This window comes from Lissotriton vulgaris, chromosome 10 (genome assembly GCF_964263255.1).
Source record: "Lissotriton vulgaris chromosome 10, aLisVul1.2, whole genome shotgun sequence".
NCBI classification, from domain to species: Eukaryota; Metazoa; Chordata; class Amphibia; order Caudata; family Salamandridae; genus Lissotriton; species Lissotriton vulgaris.
The window spans coordinates 12,834,166-12,846,626 of NC_141698.1; the positions used below are offsets into that span (position 1 = coordinate 12,834,166).

The 12,461-nt window shown below is 57.0% G+C and overlaps 1 protein-coding gene across 7 annotated transcripts in view; it reads left to right on the plus strand.

Annotated features, from left to right (window-relative positions):
* Window positions 1-12,461, plus strand: part of ATP2B3 (ATPase plasma membrane Ca2+ transporting 3) — a 348,827-nt gene that overhangs the window by 159,225 nt on the left and 177,141 nt on the right. For all 7 annotated transcript variants that reach the window (XM_086940211.1, XM_086940208.1, XM_086940205.1 and 4 more), the window contains exon 6: window positions 12,304-12,429. In XM_086940211.1, coding sequence (XP_086796337.1) covers window positions 12,304-12,429 — 126 coding nt within the window. The remainder of the gene's footprint in view (window positions 1-12,303; window positions 12,430-12,461) is intronic.

Consider the following 12,461-nt stretch of genomic DNA (forward strand, 5'->3'; position numbering starts at 1 on the left):
AGCGAGCGGTGACGTCACTCACTGGGGGGGTCTCCATGCTGCTGTCAGGTGAGTGCGAGCGAGCGGTGACGTCACTCACTAGGCGGGTCCTCATGCTGCTGTCAGGTGAGTGCGAGCGAGCGGTGACGTCACTCACTGGGCGGGTCCTCATGCTGCTGTCAGGTGAGTGCGAGCGAGCGGTGACGTCACTCACTGGGCGGGTCCTCATGCTGCTGTCAGGTGAGTGCGAGCGAGTGGTGATGTCACTCACTGGGCGGGTCCTCATGCTGCTGTCAGGTGAAGCAAGAGTTTTTTAAAGCGCAAACAAGACCCAGATGGGTATCAGAGCGCTGTACAAAGAGAAAAATGACGTTGAGGTGAAGAAACAGTATAAGTACAGTACAATAAAGCAGCGTGAGAGGAACCTGATGCATAAGAATACATGTGGGTGCTAGGGGAGGAAGCGGTAGCAAGTGAACAACATGCAGAAGCCCAACTGGCTGGGCCGCACCGTTTCATCATTGAACTACATCCAGAAAGCCACGACACACAGTTTACATCCCAAGTAAAAATAATTGTCCAGCACATATTTCAAACGCAAACTGAAAATAATTTTCCAAAAACTTGTTTGCTCTGAAGAAGCGATGATGGTTGCCAAGGCTTGTTGGATGCAATACCTTCAAATTCATATTGGAACTTTCTTATCTAGAAGTGAAGATTAAACTGACCACAAGAGTTTGCCTTCGTTCTTCGTTAACAGTTTTGAGGTTCATTGAAAGAGCTGTGCTCGGGTCCCAGTACTGGAACAGCAGGGGGTGCATCAGGGTTTATGTTTATGTTTTGGCAATTTTTATAGCGCGCAAATACCCAGGGGTGTCTTGGCGCTTTAAGTGATCAGGTGATGACAGTTACAGGATTTTTAATATGGAAACAGCCACATTTTCAATTGCTTCCTGAAGCTAAAGAGGGTGGGGGAGGTTTTGATGGTAAGGGGAAGGGAATTCCATAGTATAGCTGTGGAAATCACAAAGCATCTGTCGCCCCAGTTGGCTTTCCTGGTGCGTTGGACGTTGAGCAGATGAGCGAAGGGTCCTAGGGTTTACAAGTGGACGGAAAGCATGTTTAAGAAACTGAGGGTCAGAGTTGTTAATAGCTTTGCAAGCAATACAGGGTGCTTTAAATTTCGTACGGCTCCTTACAGGAAGCCAGTGAAGCTGTCGAATGAATGGAGGTGTACTTGGGTGTGCCCAGTAGGATTCTAGCTGAGGCGTTTTGCATCAATTGAAGCTTATTTAGGACTTTTTCCTGCGTGTTAAGGAGGAGGGCGTTACAATAATCAGTCCTGGAAAAAATAAGGGTGCTGATGAGAGTCTTACCTGCCGTTATGGGGAGGTAAGGGAGAAGCTTCTTGATTTTCTTTAGGGTAAAGAAGGAGGTGGAGATTACCGCGTTGACATGATGATGGAAAAGTAGTCTGTCATCAAACATGACTCCAAGATTACGAACCTTAGTGACGGGTTCAGGTGGAGCGCCCATCTCGTTAGGCCACCAGAGGCGGGACCAAACGGGTTCAAGTTTCCCAAAGGTCATTACCTCCGTCTTGTCAGAGTTTAATTTTAAGCAATTAGCGGACATCCAGGAGCTGATGGCGAGCATTCCCTCCAGGAAGCTCGCTGCCACTGAAAGTCCATCCTGGTATACTGATAGAACCAGCTGGGTATCGTCGGCATAAGTAGTGAGACTAATGCCATAGGATTTGAACACCCTCGATAAGTCCGAGACGTAGATATTAAACGAAGTCAGACTTAGCGAGGAACCCTGCGGTACTCCACAAGGAAGGGAAAAAGTGGGAGAGAAGAAGGAGCCTAATTTTATGAGTGAGGTGCACTGGGAGAGCCGTGCTTGGGTCCCAGTACTGGAACAGCAGGGGGTGCAGAGGGTACGAGTGAGGGGCACTGGGAGAGCTGTGCTTGGGTCCCAGTACTGGAACAGCAGGGGGTGCAGAGGGTACGAGTGAGGGGCACTGAGAGAGCTGTGCTGGGGCCCCTGTACTGGAACAGCAGGGGGTGCCGCAGGGTACGAGTGAGGTGCACTGGGAGAGCTGTGCTTGGGCCCCAGTACTGGAACAGCAGGGGATGCAGAGGGTACGAGTGAGGGGCACTGAGAGAGCTGTGCTTGGGCCCCAGTACTGGAACAGCAGGGGATGCAGAGGGTACGAGTGAGGGGCACTGGGAGAGCTGTGCTTGGGCCCCAGTACTGGAACAGCAGGGGGTGCAGAGGGTACGAGTGAGGTGCACTGGGAGAGCTGTGCTTGGGCCCCAGTACTGGAACAGCAGGGGATGCAGAGGGTACGAGTGAGGGGCACTGGGAGAGCTGTGCTTGGGCCCCAGTACTGGAACAGCAGGGGGTGCAGAGGGTACGAGTGAGGTGCACTGGGAGAGCTGTGCTTGGGCCCCAGTACTGGAACAGCAGGGGGTGCAGAGGGTACGAGTGAGGTGCACTGGGAGAGCTGTGCTTGGGTTCCAGTACTGGAACAGCAGGGGGTGCAGAGGGTATGAGTGAGGGGCACTGGGAGAGCTGTGCTTGGACCCCAGTACTGGAACAGCAGGGGGTGCAGAGGGTACGGGTGAGGTGCACTGGGAGAGCTGTGCTTGGGTCCCAGTACTGGAACAGCGGGGGGTGCAGCAGGGTACGAGTGAGGTGCACTGGGAGAGCTGTGCTTGGGTCCCAGTACTGGAACAGCGGGGCGTGCAGCAGGGTACGAGTGAGGTGCACTGGGAGAGCTGTGCTTGGACCCCAGTACTGGAACAGCAGGGGGTGCAGAGGGTACGGGTGAGGTGCACTGGGAGAGCTGTGCTTGGGTCCCAGTACTGGAACAGCAGGGGGTGCAGAGGGTACGAGTGAGGTGCACTGTGAGAGCTGTGCTTGGGTCCCAGTACTGGAACAGCGGGGGGTGCAGCAGGGTACGAGTGAGGTGCACTGTGAGAGCTATGCTTGGGTCCCAGTACTGGAACAGCGGGGGGGTGCAGCAGGGTACGAGTGAGGTGCACTGGGAGAGCTGTGCTTGGGTCCCAGGACTGGAACAGCCGGGGTGCAGAGGGTACGAGTGAGGTGCACTGGGAGAGCTGTGCTTGGGTCCCAGTACTGGAACAGCAGGGGGTGCAGAGGGTACGGGTGAGGTGCACTGTGAGAGCTGTGCTTGGGTCCCAGTACTGGAACAGCGGGGGGTGCAACAGGGTACGAGTGAGGTGCACTGGGAGAGCTGTGCTTGGACCCCAGTACTGGAACAGCAGGGGGTGCAGAGGGTACGGGTGAGGTGCACTGGGAGAGCTGTGCTTGGGTCCCAGTACTGGAACAGCAGGGGGTGCAGAGGGTACGAGTGAGGTGCACTGTGAGAGCTGTGCTTGGGTCCCAGTACTGGAACAGCGGGCGGTGCAGCAGGGTACGAGTGAGGTGCTCTGTGAGAGCTGTGCTTGGGTCCCAGTACTGGAACAGCGGGGGTGCAGCAGGGTACGAGTGAGGTGCACTGGGAGAGCTGTGCTTGGGCCCCAGTACTGGAACAGCAGGGGGTATAGCAGGGTACGAGTGAAGTGCACTGGGAGAGCTGTGATTGGGTCCCAGTACTAGAACAGCCGGGGTGCAGAGGGCACAAGTGAGGTGCACTGGGAGAGCTGTGCGTGGGTCCCAGTACTAGAACAGCAGGGGGTGCTGCAGGGTACGAGTGAGGTGCACTGGGAGAGCTGTGCTTGGGTCTCAGTAATAGAACAGCCGGGGGTGCAGAGGGTACGAGTGAGGTGCACTGGGAGAGCTGTGCTGGGGCCCCTGTACTTGAACAGCAGGCGGTGCCACAGGGTACGAGTGAGGTGCACTGGGAGAGCTGTGCTTGGGCCCCTGTACTGGAACAGCGCGGGTACTGCAGCATACGAGTGAGGTGCACTGGGAGAGCTGTGCGTGGGTCCCAGTACTGGAACAGCAGGGGGTGCTGCAGGGTACGAGTGAGGGGCACTGGGAGAGCTGTGCTTGGGTCCCTGTACTGGACCAGCCGGGGGTGCTGCAGGGTACGAGGGAGGTGCACTGGGAGAGCTGTGCTTGGACCCCTGTACTGGAACAGCCGGGGTGCAGAGGGTACGAGTGAGGTGCACTGGGAGAGCTGTGCTTGGGTCCCAGTACTGGAACAGCCGGGGTGCAGAGGGTACGAGTGAGGTGCACTGGGAGAGCTGTGCTTGGGTCCCAGGACTGGAACAGCCGGGGTGCAGAGGGTACGAGTGAGGTGCACTGGGAGAGCTGTGCTTGGGTCCCAGTACTGGAACAGCAGGGGGTGCAGAGGGTACGAGCGAGGTGAACTGGGAGAGCTGTGCTTGGGTCCCAGTACTGGAACAGCAGGGGGTGCAGAGGGTACGAGCGAGGTGCACTGGGAGAGCTGTGCTGGGGCCCCTGTACTGGAACAGAAGGGGGTGCAGCAGGGTACGAGTGAGGTGCACTGGGAGAGCTGTTCTTGGGTCCCAGTACTGGAACAGAAGGGGATGCAGAGGATACGAGTGAGGGGCACTGGGAGAGCTGTGCTGGGGCCCCTGTACTGGAACATCAGGGGTACTGCAACATACAAGTGAGGTGCACTGGGAGAGCTGTGCGTGGGTCCCAGTACTGGAACAGCAGGGGGTGCTGCAGGGTACGAGTGAGGTGCACTGGGAGAGCTGTGCTTGGGCCCCTGTACTGGAACAGCAGGGGGTGCAGAGGGTACGAGTGAGGTGCACTGGGAGAGCTGTGCTTGGGTCCCAGTACTGGAACAGCGGGGGGTGCATCAGGGTACGAGTGAGGTGCACTGGGATTGCTGTGCTTCCATCCCAGAACTGGGGCAGTACATGGGGGGCCACGGGGCCCTTCTGGGGGCCCCTTCGTTAGAGCTCAGCATCCCATTGGCCAATGAGCAGTTCTACCACCAGCAACAAAGCCGGTCCGGTGTCCCCGGGGCTTTGACCCAGTTTTTCTTCCCCTCAGAGTATGGGGCTGACACGGAACAAGTATAAAAATACCCCCTCATTATTCACACGCCCACGCGCCGGCACTGCCAGCTCCTCGCCACTTCCTGGTTCTCAAAAATGCAGGGAGTTCACTTCTGTGTGTGTGTGTGTGTGGGGGGGGCTTGGGCACGGGGGTCCCCTGTGAACAAGGAGTCTCCCCTGAGCCCATGGATCCTTGTCTGTGACTCATGTATCCACACAGGGGCTCATACGGGTGCACATGCTCTTTACCGTGCTGAGTTCGGGTCCTCTGGGCACACAGGGACTTCTCTCTGTAGACAGGGGCTCCTCTGGACACACAGGGTCTGTCCTGTGCAGGGAGTGTCTTCTCTGGGCACACAGGGTTAGTGCCAATATCGGCCACACTCGCCAGCCCTCACACAGTAACATGCAGGTTACATAAATAAGCAGACAAGACACCTTATTGGTGGAGAAAATTGCTGCAGGTTTATTAGCATACCAAATATGCCAACATGGTGGGTTATCTTACAGGCGATCCAAAGGCAAGCCGCCCCTCGCGTCCTACCACCTGATGGGCCAACTTGGATCGTGGCCTTAGCCAATCGATGCTTAGTGGTTGTGGTGAGGGGATAGCCCCTCCCTCTTCCGATGAACCGTTGGTCCACCTCCTTACTCAGGCCCCCCCGCCCACCTACGAGGGGCGGAGCATTCAAGCGACCCCCGGTCATACAATTTTCCAACCGCCCGCAGGACAGACGGGGTGCCATCGCACCTCAGGGTCCGCCGCGAAGACTTCCTGGGATATCAGGCCTCAGGACCCTTTTTGCTCCTGAAGAGGGTACCCCAGAGTACCTTTCCGCCTCTGGATCTCCCTGGAACTCCGCCACAGCCCTGGGTGGTGAAGGCCGGCATTCCTATATACATCCGGCTATTTCTAGGGCCTCTCCCAGATCCAGCAAGAACAGATCCATGCCTATTCTGGACATATGTACCCCATCGTCCTTGAAGCACCCTGTGGATTTGGTGTGTAGCAACCCATGTCTAATGAAGCCAAATCCCCTCTGCTCAGTGAATTTATGCCTCGCGCAGATGACCCTCCTGTCCGCAGGCTCCATCGCCTCCCCCGACCGAGCTCCATGCCATGGGAGCCTGGGGGGGGGAGGGTGATTTCAGACCACAAAAGTTCACCTGTCCCCCACTGGTTGCTAATTTGCACCGTGTGGTCTTCGTGGTCTTCTTCTAGGGTGCATTACTTCACCACATTGACCAGACAATTTCAAAGTTCTTTTTGATTGCTCCCTGGTGAACATAGTAATGGGGTCAAAACAGGTTTGATGGAATAAGTGTATAATGCCCATTATAAGACACTGCACCCTATCGTGAAGTGACAACTTACGCAGCCTACCCTGCTTGCTGAACCTTCAACTGGTCCCAGATTCCCGGTCCCTGCTATCCACCCGTAACCCTTGATACTTACACCAGTAATGGTGTCGGACTACAAGAGTTTGTGTCACATGCTTTGCTGCAGTCCCTTTGGTGGATCTGCTGGGACCCTTCTGCATCCCTGCAAATGCCAACAAAGAAGGCCGCTAGGTGGGCGGGGTAGGAACTTATACCTCTCCCCTTCCCCCACCTGGACCGTAAATGACGAGCGGGACCCCAAAGGGGTCTTGCGATGCTGGGCTGTCCCGTGTGCCATCCTGTGGCACTAAGGGGGCCGCCCTCTTAGGAGGTCCCTTCGTTGAACTCGGGCAGCCCACATTCTGCACAGAGGGTGGCTTCTCTGAGCACACAAGGTCTCTTCATGGCACACTGGGCTCTGCAGGAGAGATGCCTCTCTGTGCACACAGGGAATTCTCTCTGTACACAGGGGCTCCTTTATTGGGCACACTGTGTCTTTTCTGGGCAGAGAGTGGCTTCTCTGGGAACACACGGTCTGTGCATGGCACACTGGGCTCTGCAGGATACATGCTTCTCTGGGCACACACCCTCTGTGCATGGCACACTGGGCTCGGCAGGATAAATGCTTCTCTGGGCACACACCCTCTGTGCATGGCACACTGGGCTCTGCAGGATACATGCTTCTCTGGGCACACACCGTCTGTGCATGGCACACTGGGCTCTGCAGGATAAATGCTTCTCTGGGCACACACCCTCTGTGCATGGCACACTGGGCTCTGCAGGATAAATGCTTCTCTGGGCACACACCCTCTGTGCATGGCACACTGGGCTCTGCAGGATACATGCTTCTCTGGGCACACACGGTCTGTGCATGGCACACTGGGCTCTGCAGGATACATGCTTCTCTGGGCACACACGGTCTGTGCATGGCACACTGGGCTCTGCAGGATACATGCTTCTCTGGGCACACACCGTCTGTGCATGGCACACTGGGCTCTGCAGGATAAATGCTTCTCTGGGCACACACCGTCCGTGCATGGCACACTGGGCTCTGCAGGATACATGCTTCTCTGGGCACACACGGTCTGTGCATGGCACACTGGGCTCTGCAGGATACATGCTTCTCTGGGCACACACCCTCTGTGCATGGCACACTGGGCTCTGCAGGATACATGCTTCTCTGGGCACACACGGTCTGTGCATGGCACACTGGGCTCTGCAGGATACATGCTTCTCTGGGCACACACGGTCTGTGCATGGCACACTGGGCTCGGCAGGATACATGCTTCTCTGGGCACACACGGTCTGTGCATGGCACCCTGGGCTCGGCAGGATACATGCTTCTCTGGGCACACACGGTCTGTGCATGGCACACTGGGCTCGGCAGGATAAATGCTTCTCTGGGCACACACCCTCTGTGCATGGCACACTGGGCTCTGCAGGATAAATGCTTCCCCGGGCACACACCCTCTGTGCATGGCACACTGGGCTCTGCAGGATACATGCTTCTCTGGGCACACACGGTCTGTGCATGGCACACTGGGCTCTGCAGGATACATGCTTCTCTGGGCACACACGGTCTGTGCATGGCACACTGGGCTCGGCAGGATACATGCTTCTCTGGGCACACACGGTCTGTGCATGGCACACTGGGCTCGGCAGGATACATGCTTCTCTGGGCACACACGGTCTGTGCATGGCACACTGGGCTCGGCAGGATAAATGCTTCTCTGGGCACACACCCTCTGTGCATGGCACACTGGGCTCTGCAGGATAAATGCTTCCCCGGGCACACACCCTCTGTGCATGGCACACTGGGCTCTGCAGGATACATGCTTCTCTGGGCACACACGGTCTGTGCATGGCACACTGGGCTCGGCAGGATAAATGCTTCTCTGGGCACACACCGTCCGTGCATGGCACACTGGGCTCTGCAGGATAAATGCTTCTCTGGGCACACACCCTCTGTGCATGGCACACTGGGCTCGGCAGGATAAATGCTTCTCTGGGCACACACGGTCTGTGCATGGCACACTGGGCTCTGCAGGATACATGCTTCTCTGGGCACACACGGTCTGTGCATGGCACACTGGGCTCTGCAGGATAAATGCTTCTCTGGCACACACGGTTTGTGCATGGCACACTGGGCTCTGCAGGATACATGCTTCTCTGGGCACACACGGTCTGTGCATGGCACACTGGGCTCTGCAGGATACATGCTTCTCTGGGCACACACGGTCTGCATGGCACACTGGGCTCTGCAGGATACATGCTTCTCTGGGCACACACCGTCTGTGCATGGCACACTGGGCTCTGCAGGATAAATGCTTCTCTGGGCACACACCCTCTGTGCATGGCACACTGGGCTCTGCAGGATACATGCTTCTCTGGGCACACACGGTCTGTGCATGGCACACTGGGCTCTGCAGGATACATGCTTCTCTGGGCACACACCGTCTGTGCATGGCACACTGGGCTCTGCAGGATACATGCTTCTCTGGGCACACACGGTCTGTGCATGGCACACTGGGCTCTGCAGGATAAATGCTTCTCTGGGCACACACCCTCTGTGCATGGCACACTGGGCTCTGCAGGATAAATGCTTCTCTGGGCACACACCCTCTGTGCATGGCACACTGGGCTCGGCAGGATAAATGCTTCTCTGGGCACACACGGTCTGTGCATGGCACACTGGGCTCTGCAGGATACATGCTTCTCTGGGCACACACCCTCTGTGCATGGCACACTGGGCTCTGCAGGATACATGCTTCTCCATGCACACTGGGACTTTTCTCTGTACACAGGGGCTCTTCTGGACACACAGGGTCTTTTCTGTGCAGAGAGTGGCTTCTCTGGGCACACAGGGTGTCTTCATTGCACACTGGGTTATGCAGGGGAAATGTAGACTTTCCTGTTCACAAAGGGACTTCTCTCTGTTCACAGGGCTCCTTTATAGGGGAAACTGGGTATTATTATTCTCTGTGCAGAGAGTGACTCCACTGGCCACAAAGTGGCTCCGCACAGCACACAGAGGCTCCTGGGGGCACACAGAGGCTCCTGAGGGCACACAGAGGCCCCTGTGGGCACACAGGCTCCTGAGGGCACACAGAAGCTCCTGTGGGCACACAGAAGCTCCTGAGGGCACACAGAGGCCCCTGTGGGCACACAGATGCTCCTGAGGGCACACAGAGGCTCCTGAGGGCACACAAAGGCTCCTGAGGGCACAAAAAGGCTCCTGGGGGCACACAGAGGCTCCTGCGGGCACACAAAGGCTCCTGGGGGCACACAAAGGCTCCTGAGGGCACACAAAGGCTCCAGGGGGCACACAGAGGCTCCTGCGGGCACACAAAGGCTCCTGGGGGCACACAGAGGCTCCTGCGGGCACACAAAGGCTCCTGGGGGCACACAGAGGCTCCTGAGGGCACACAGAGGCTCCTGGGGGCACACAAAGGCTCCTGGGGGCACACAGAGGCTCCTGAGGGCACACAGGGGCTCCCGAGGGCACACAGAGGCCCCCGAGGGCACACAGAGGCCCCTGAGGGCACACAGAGGCTCCTGGGGGCACACAGAGGCTCCTGCGGGCACACAGAGGCTCCTGAGGGCACACAGAGGCTCCTGAGGGCACACAGAGGCCCCTGAGGGCACACTGCTCTGCAGCACACATGCCTGCTCCTCTCTGCACATAGGGACTTCTCATTTGAGCATAGGGCCTCTATGGGACACAAAGGAGCACAAATTGGACTTTTCCGAGCAAAAACGTTGTCTTCTGGCCATACAGGGGCTCTTCGGACGCATGAGGACCTCCAGGACACATGGAGGCCTCTCTGAATATAGCAACTTCTGTCTGCACTCGCGGGCTCCTATGAGCAGCTGAGGGCTCAACGGTGAACACAGGAGCTCATTTGGGCACAACGAGTCTTCTGTGTGCAGGTTAGGGCTCCTGAGGGCACGCATGGGCTTCTCTAGGCCCACAAGGCTCCTCTGGGCAGACAGGGACTTATCTGGGTACACTGGGCTCCTGTGTGCAGCCATGGGCTCCTGTGTGCACACAGAAGCTTATCTGGGCACTCATGGGTTACTCTGGGCACACGGTCTTTCGTCTGGGCACACAGACCCTTCTCTGGGCAGACAAGAGCTCCTCTGGGCAGACAGCGGCTCCTCTGTACACATAAGAGTCTTCCATGGCCACACAAGGGCTCATCGGGCACACAAGCTCTCTTTATGGGGCACAGGGCCTCCTTTGGGCACACAGGGGATCCTTGCCTGGGCTTAAAAGAGTTCATGTGGGCACAGAGAGTCTCCTTAGGCGACACCGGGCCTCCTGTGGGCACACAGGGGGTCCTTGCCCACACAGTCTCCTCCGGGCATACTGAGCCACCTCCTGGCACCCAGGGGCTCCTCTGTGCGGCCATGGGCTCCTGTGTGCACACAGAAGCTTATCTGGGCACACATGGGTTACTCTGGGCACACGGTCTTTCCTCTGGGCACACCGAGCCTTCTCTCGGCACACAGGGGATCCTTTGACCATGCAGAGTCTCAACCGGGCATAGTGAGCCACCTCTTGGCACACAGGGGCTCCACTGTGCGGCCATGGGATCATGTTTGCACACAGAAGCTTATCTGAGTACACAGTGTTTTTCCATTGTGGACACAGAGCCTTCTCTGGGCACACAAGAGCTCTTCTGGGCACACAGGGGCCTCTCTGTGTATGGTTTGTTTGCTTCAGTGGGTCTCTGCAGGGTGAGGGCCGTAGAAGTTCATCGAGCGGCCCTCATCTGGCCAGAGGTAAAAATAGGTGGTAGAAAATAATTCTCTGATTTGGAAACTAAGGTTCAAACCAAGAGGGAAGCAAACAGTGCGCTGGCGACCATCAATGAGTTTGTAGTGGAGGAAGAACCACTGTTTGTGTCTCCAGGTTCCAGCAGCATTCAGAGGATGCCCCAGTACCACCCAGTTACCATGGACTCTGAATCAGGGGATTCATGTCTTGCCTTTGGGTGGTGCAACCCTTCCCCCTGCAAATAGTGCACCCCTGTGGGATATTGACAACCTTCTGCCCACACCTGAGAAGGCGTCTGCTGTCGCAGGACTCGCCCTAGCAGCAGAAACTTACAAAGTCTTTCCTCTCAAGGAGCAGCTTTCAGTGGCTTCTTCAGAACCCCAACTTCATCAGCAGTGGCCAGAGAGTGAGAGCAGGGTTCCAGGGGTCATCCCAATGTCCCCGACTCAGACCACTGGGGGGCTGGAGGGGTAACTGCAAGACCTAGCCATCTGCCCCTGCCCTGGGTGATAAACCCCTGGCCCGTTCTAACACCTCAGCATCTACAGCACTCCGGCTTGTCCTGTAATGAGCTTCCGTCCCCCCGGGGCACCGGCAGGGCTCCCAGGCCAGAGCCTGCCTTCCTCCAGGGAGCTCCCAATCTCTTCATGGAGTCCAGCCTGGTCCGGGGACCTCAGTCCTGGAGTAGCTGTTCTCCCAGAGGTGCAATAAAGTGTGATGTGAACTTCAAGTAAGATACACCGGCCAGGGTGTCGAGTCAAGACTTGTGTGAGAAGTGCATCTTAGAGGTAGACAGCTGTCAGTCAATCAATCAACCAGGGGGCTTATAAAGCGCACTACTCACCTGTGAGGGTCTCAAGGCGCTGGGGGGGGGGGGGGGGGGGGGAGCTCCGGATCAGTCGAAGAGCCAGATCTTGAGGTCCTTCCTGAATGTCTTCAGGATCGGGGAGCGTCTTATGTCCACAGGGAGCTCGATGGACCCCGATGGTCGCTGAATAGTCAGTAGGACTATTGCTGGCCTATCCTAGCCGCCTTATGATGGCACAACTCTGAGAAAACTCCCCATGCTCTCTTCCACCAATTCATCTATGGCCAAAGTTGGCACACTTATCACCTGGACTCATGACAGCATGTCCTACCTCTCTGTCTTGCTTTTTCCAGGTACCCATGTCATGGAAGGCTCCGGAAGGATGGTCGTCACGGCCGTGGGGGTGAATTCGCAGACCGGCATCATCTTTACTCTTCTTGGGGCTGGAGGAGAGGAGGAAGAGAAGAAGGACAAGAAAGGTATATTCCATCTTAATGTGTGAGGTCTAGGG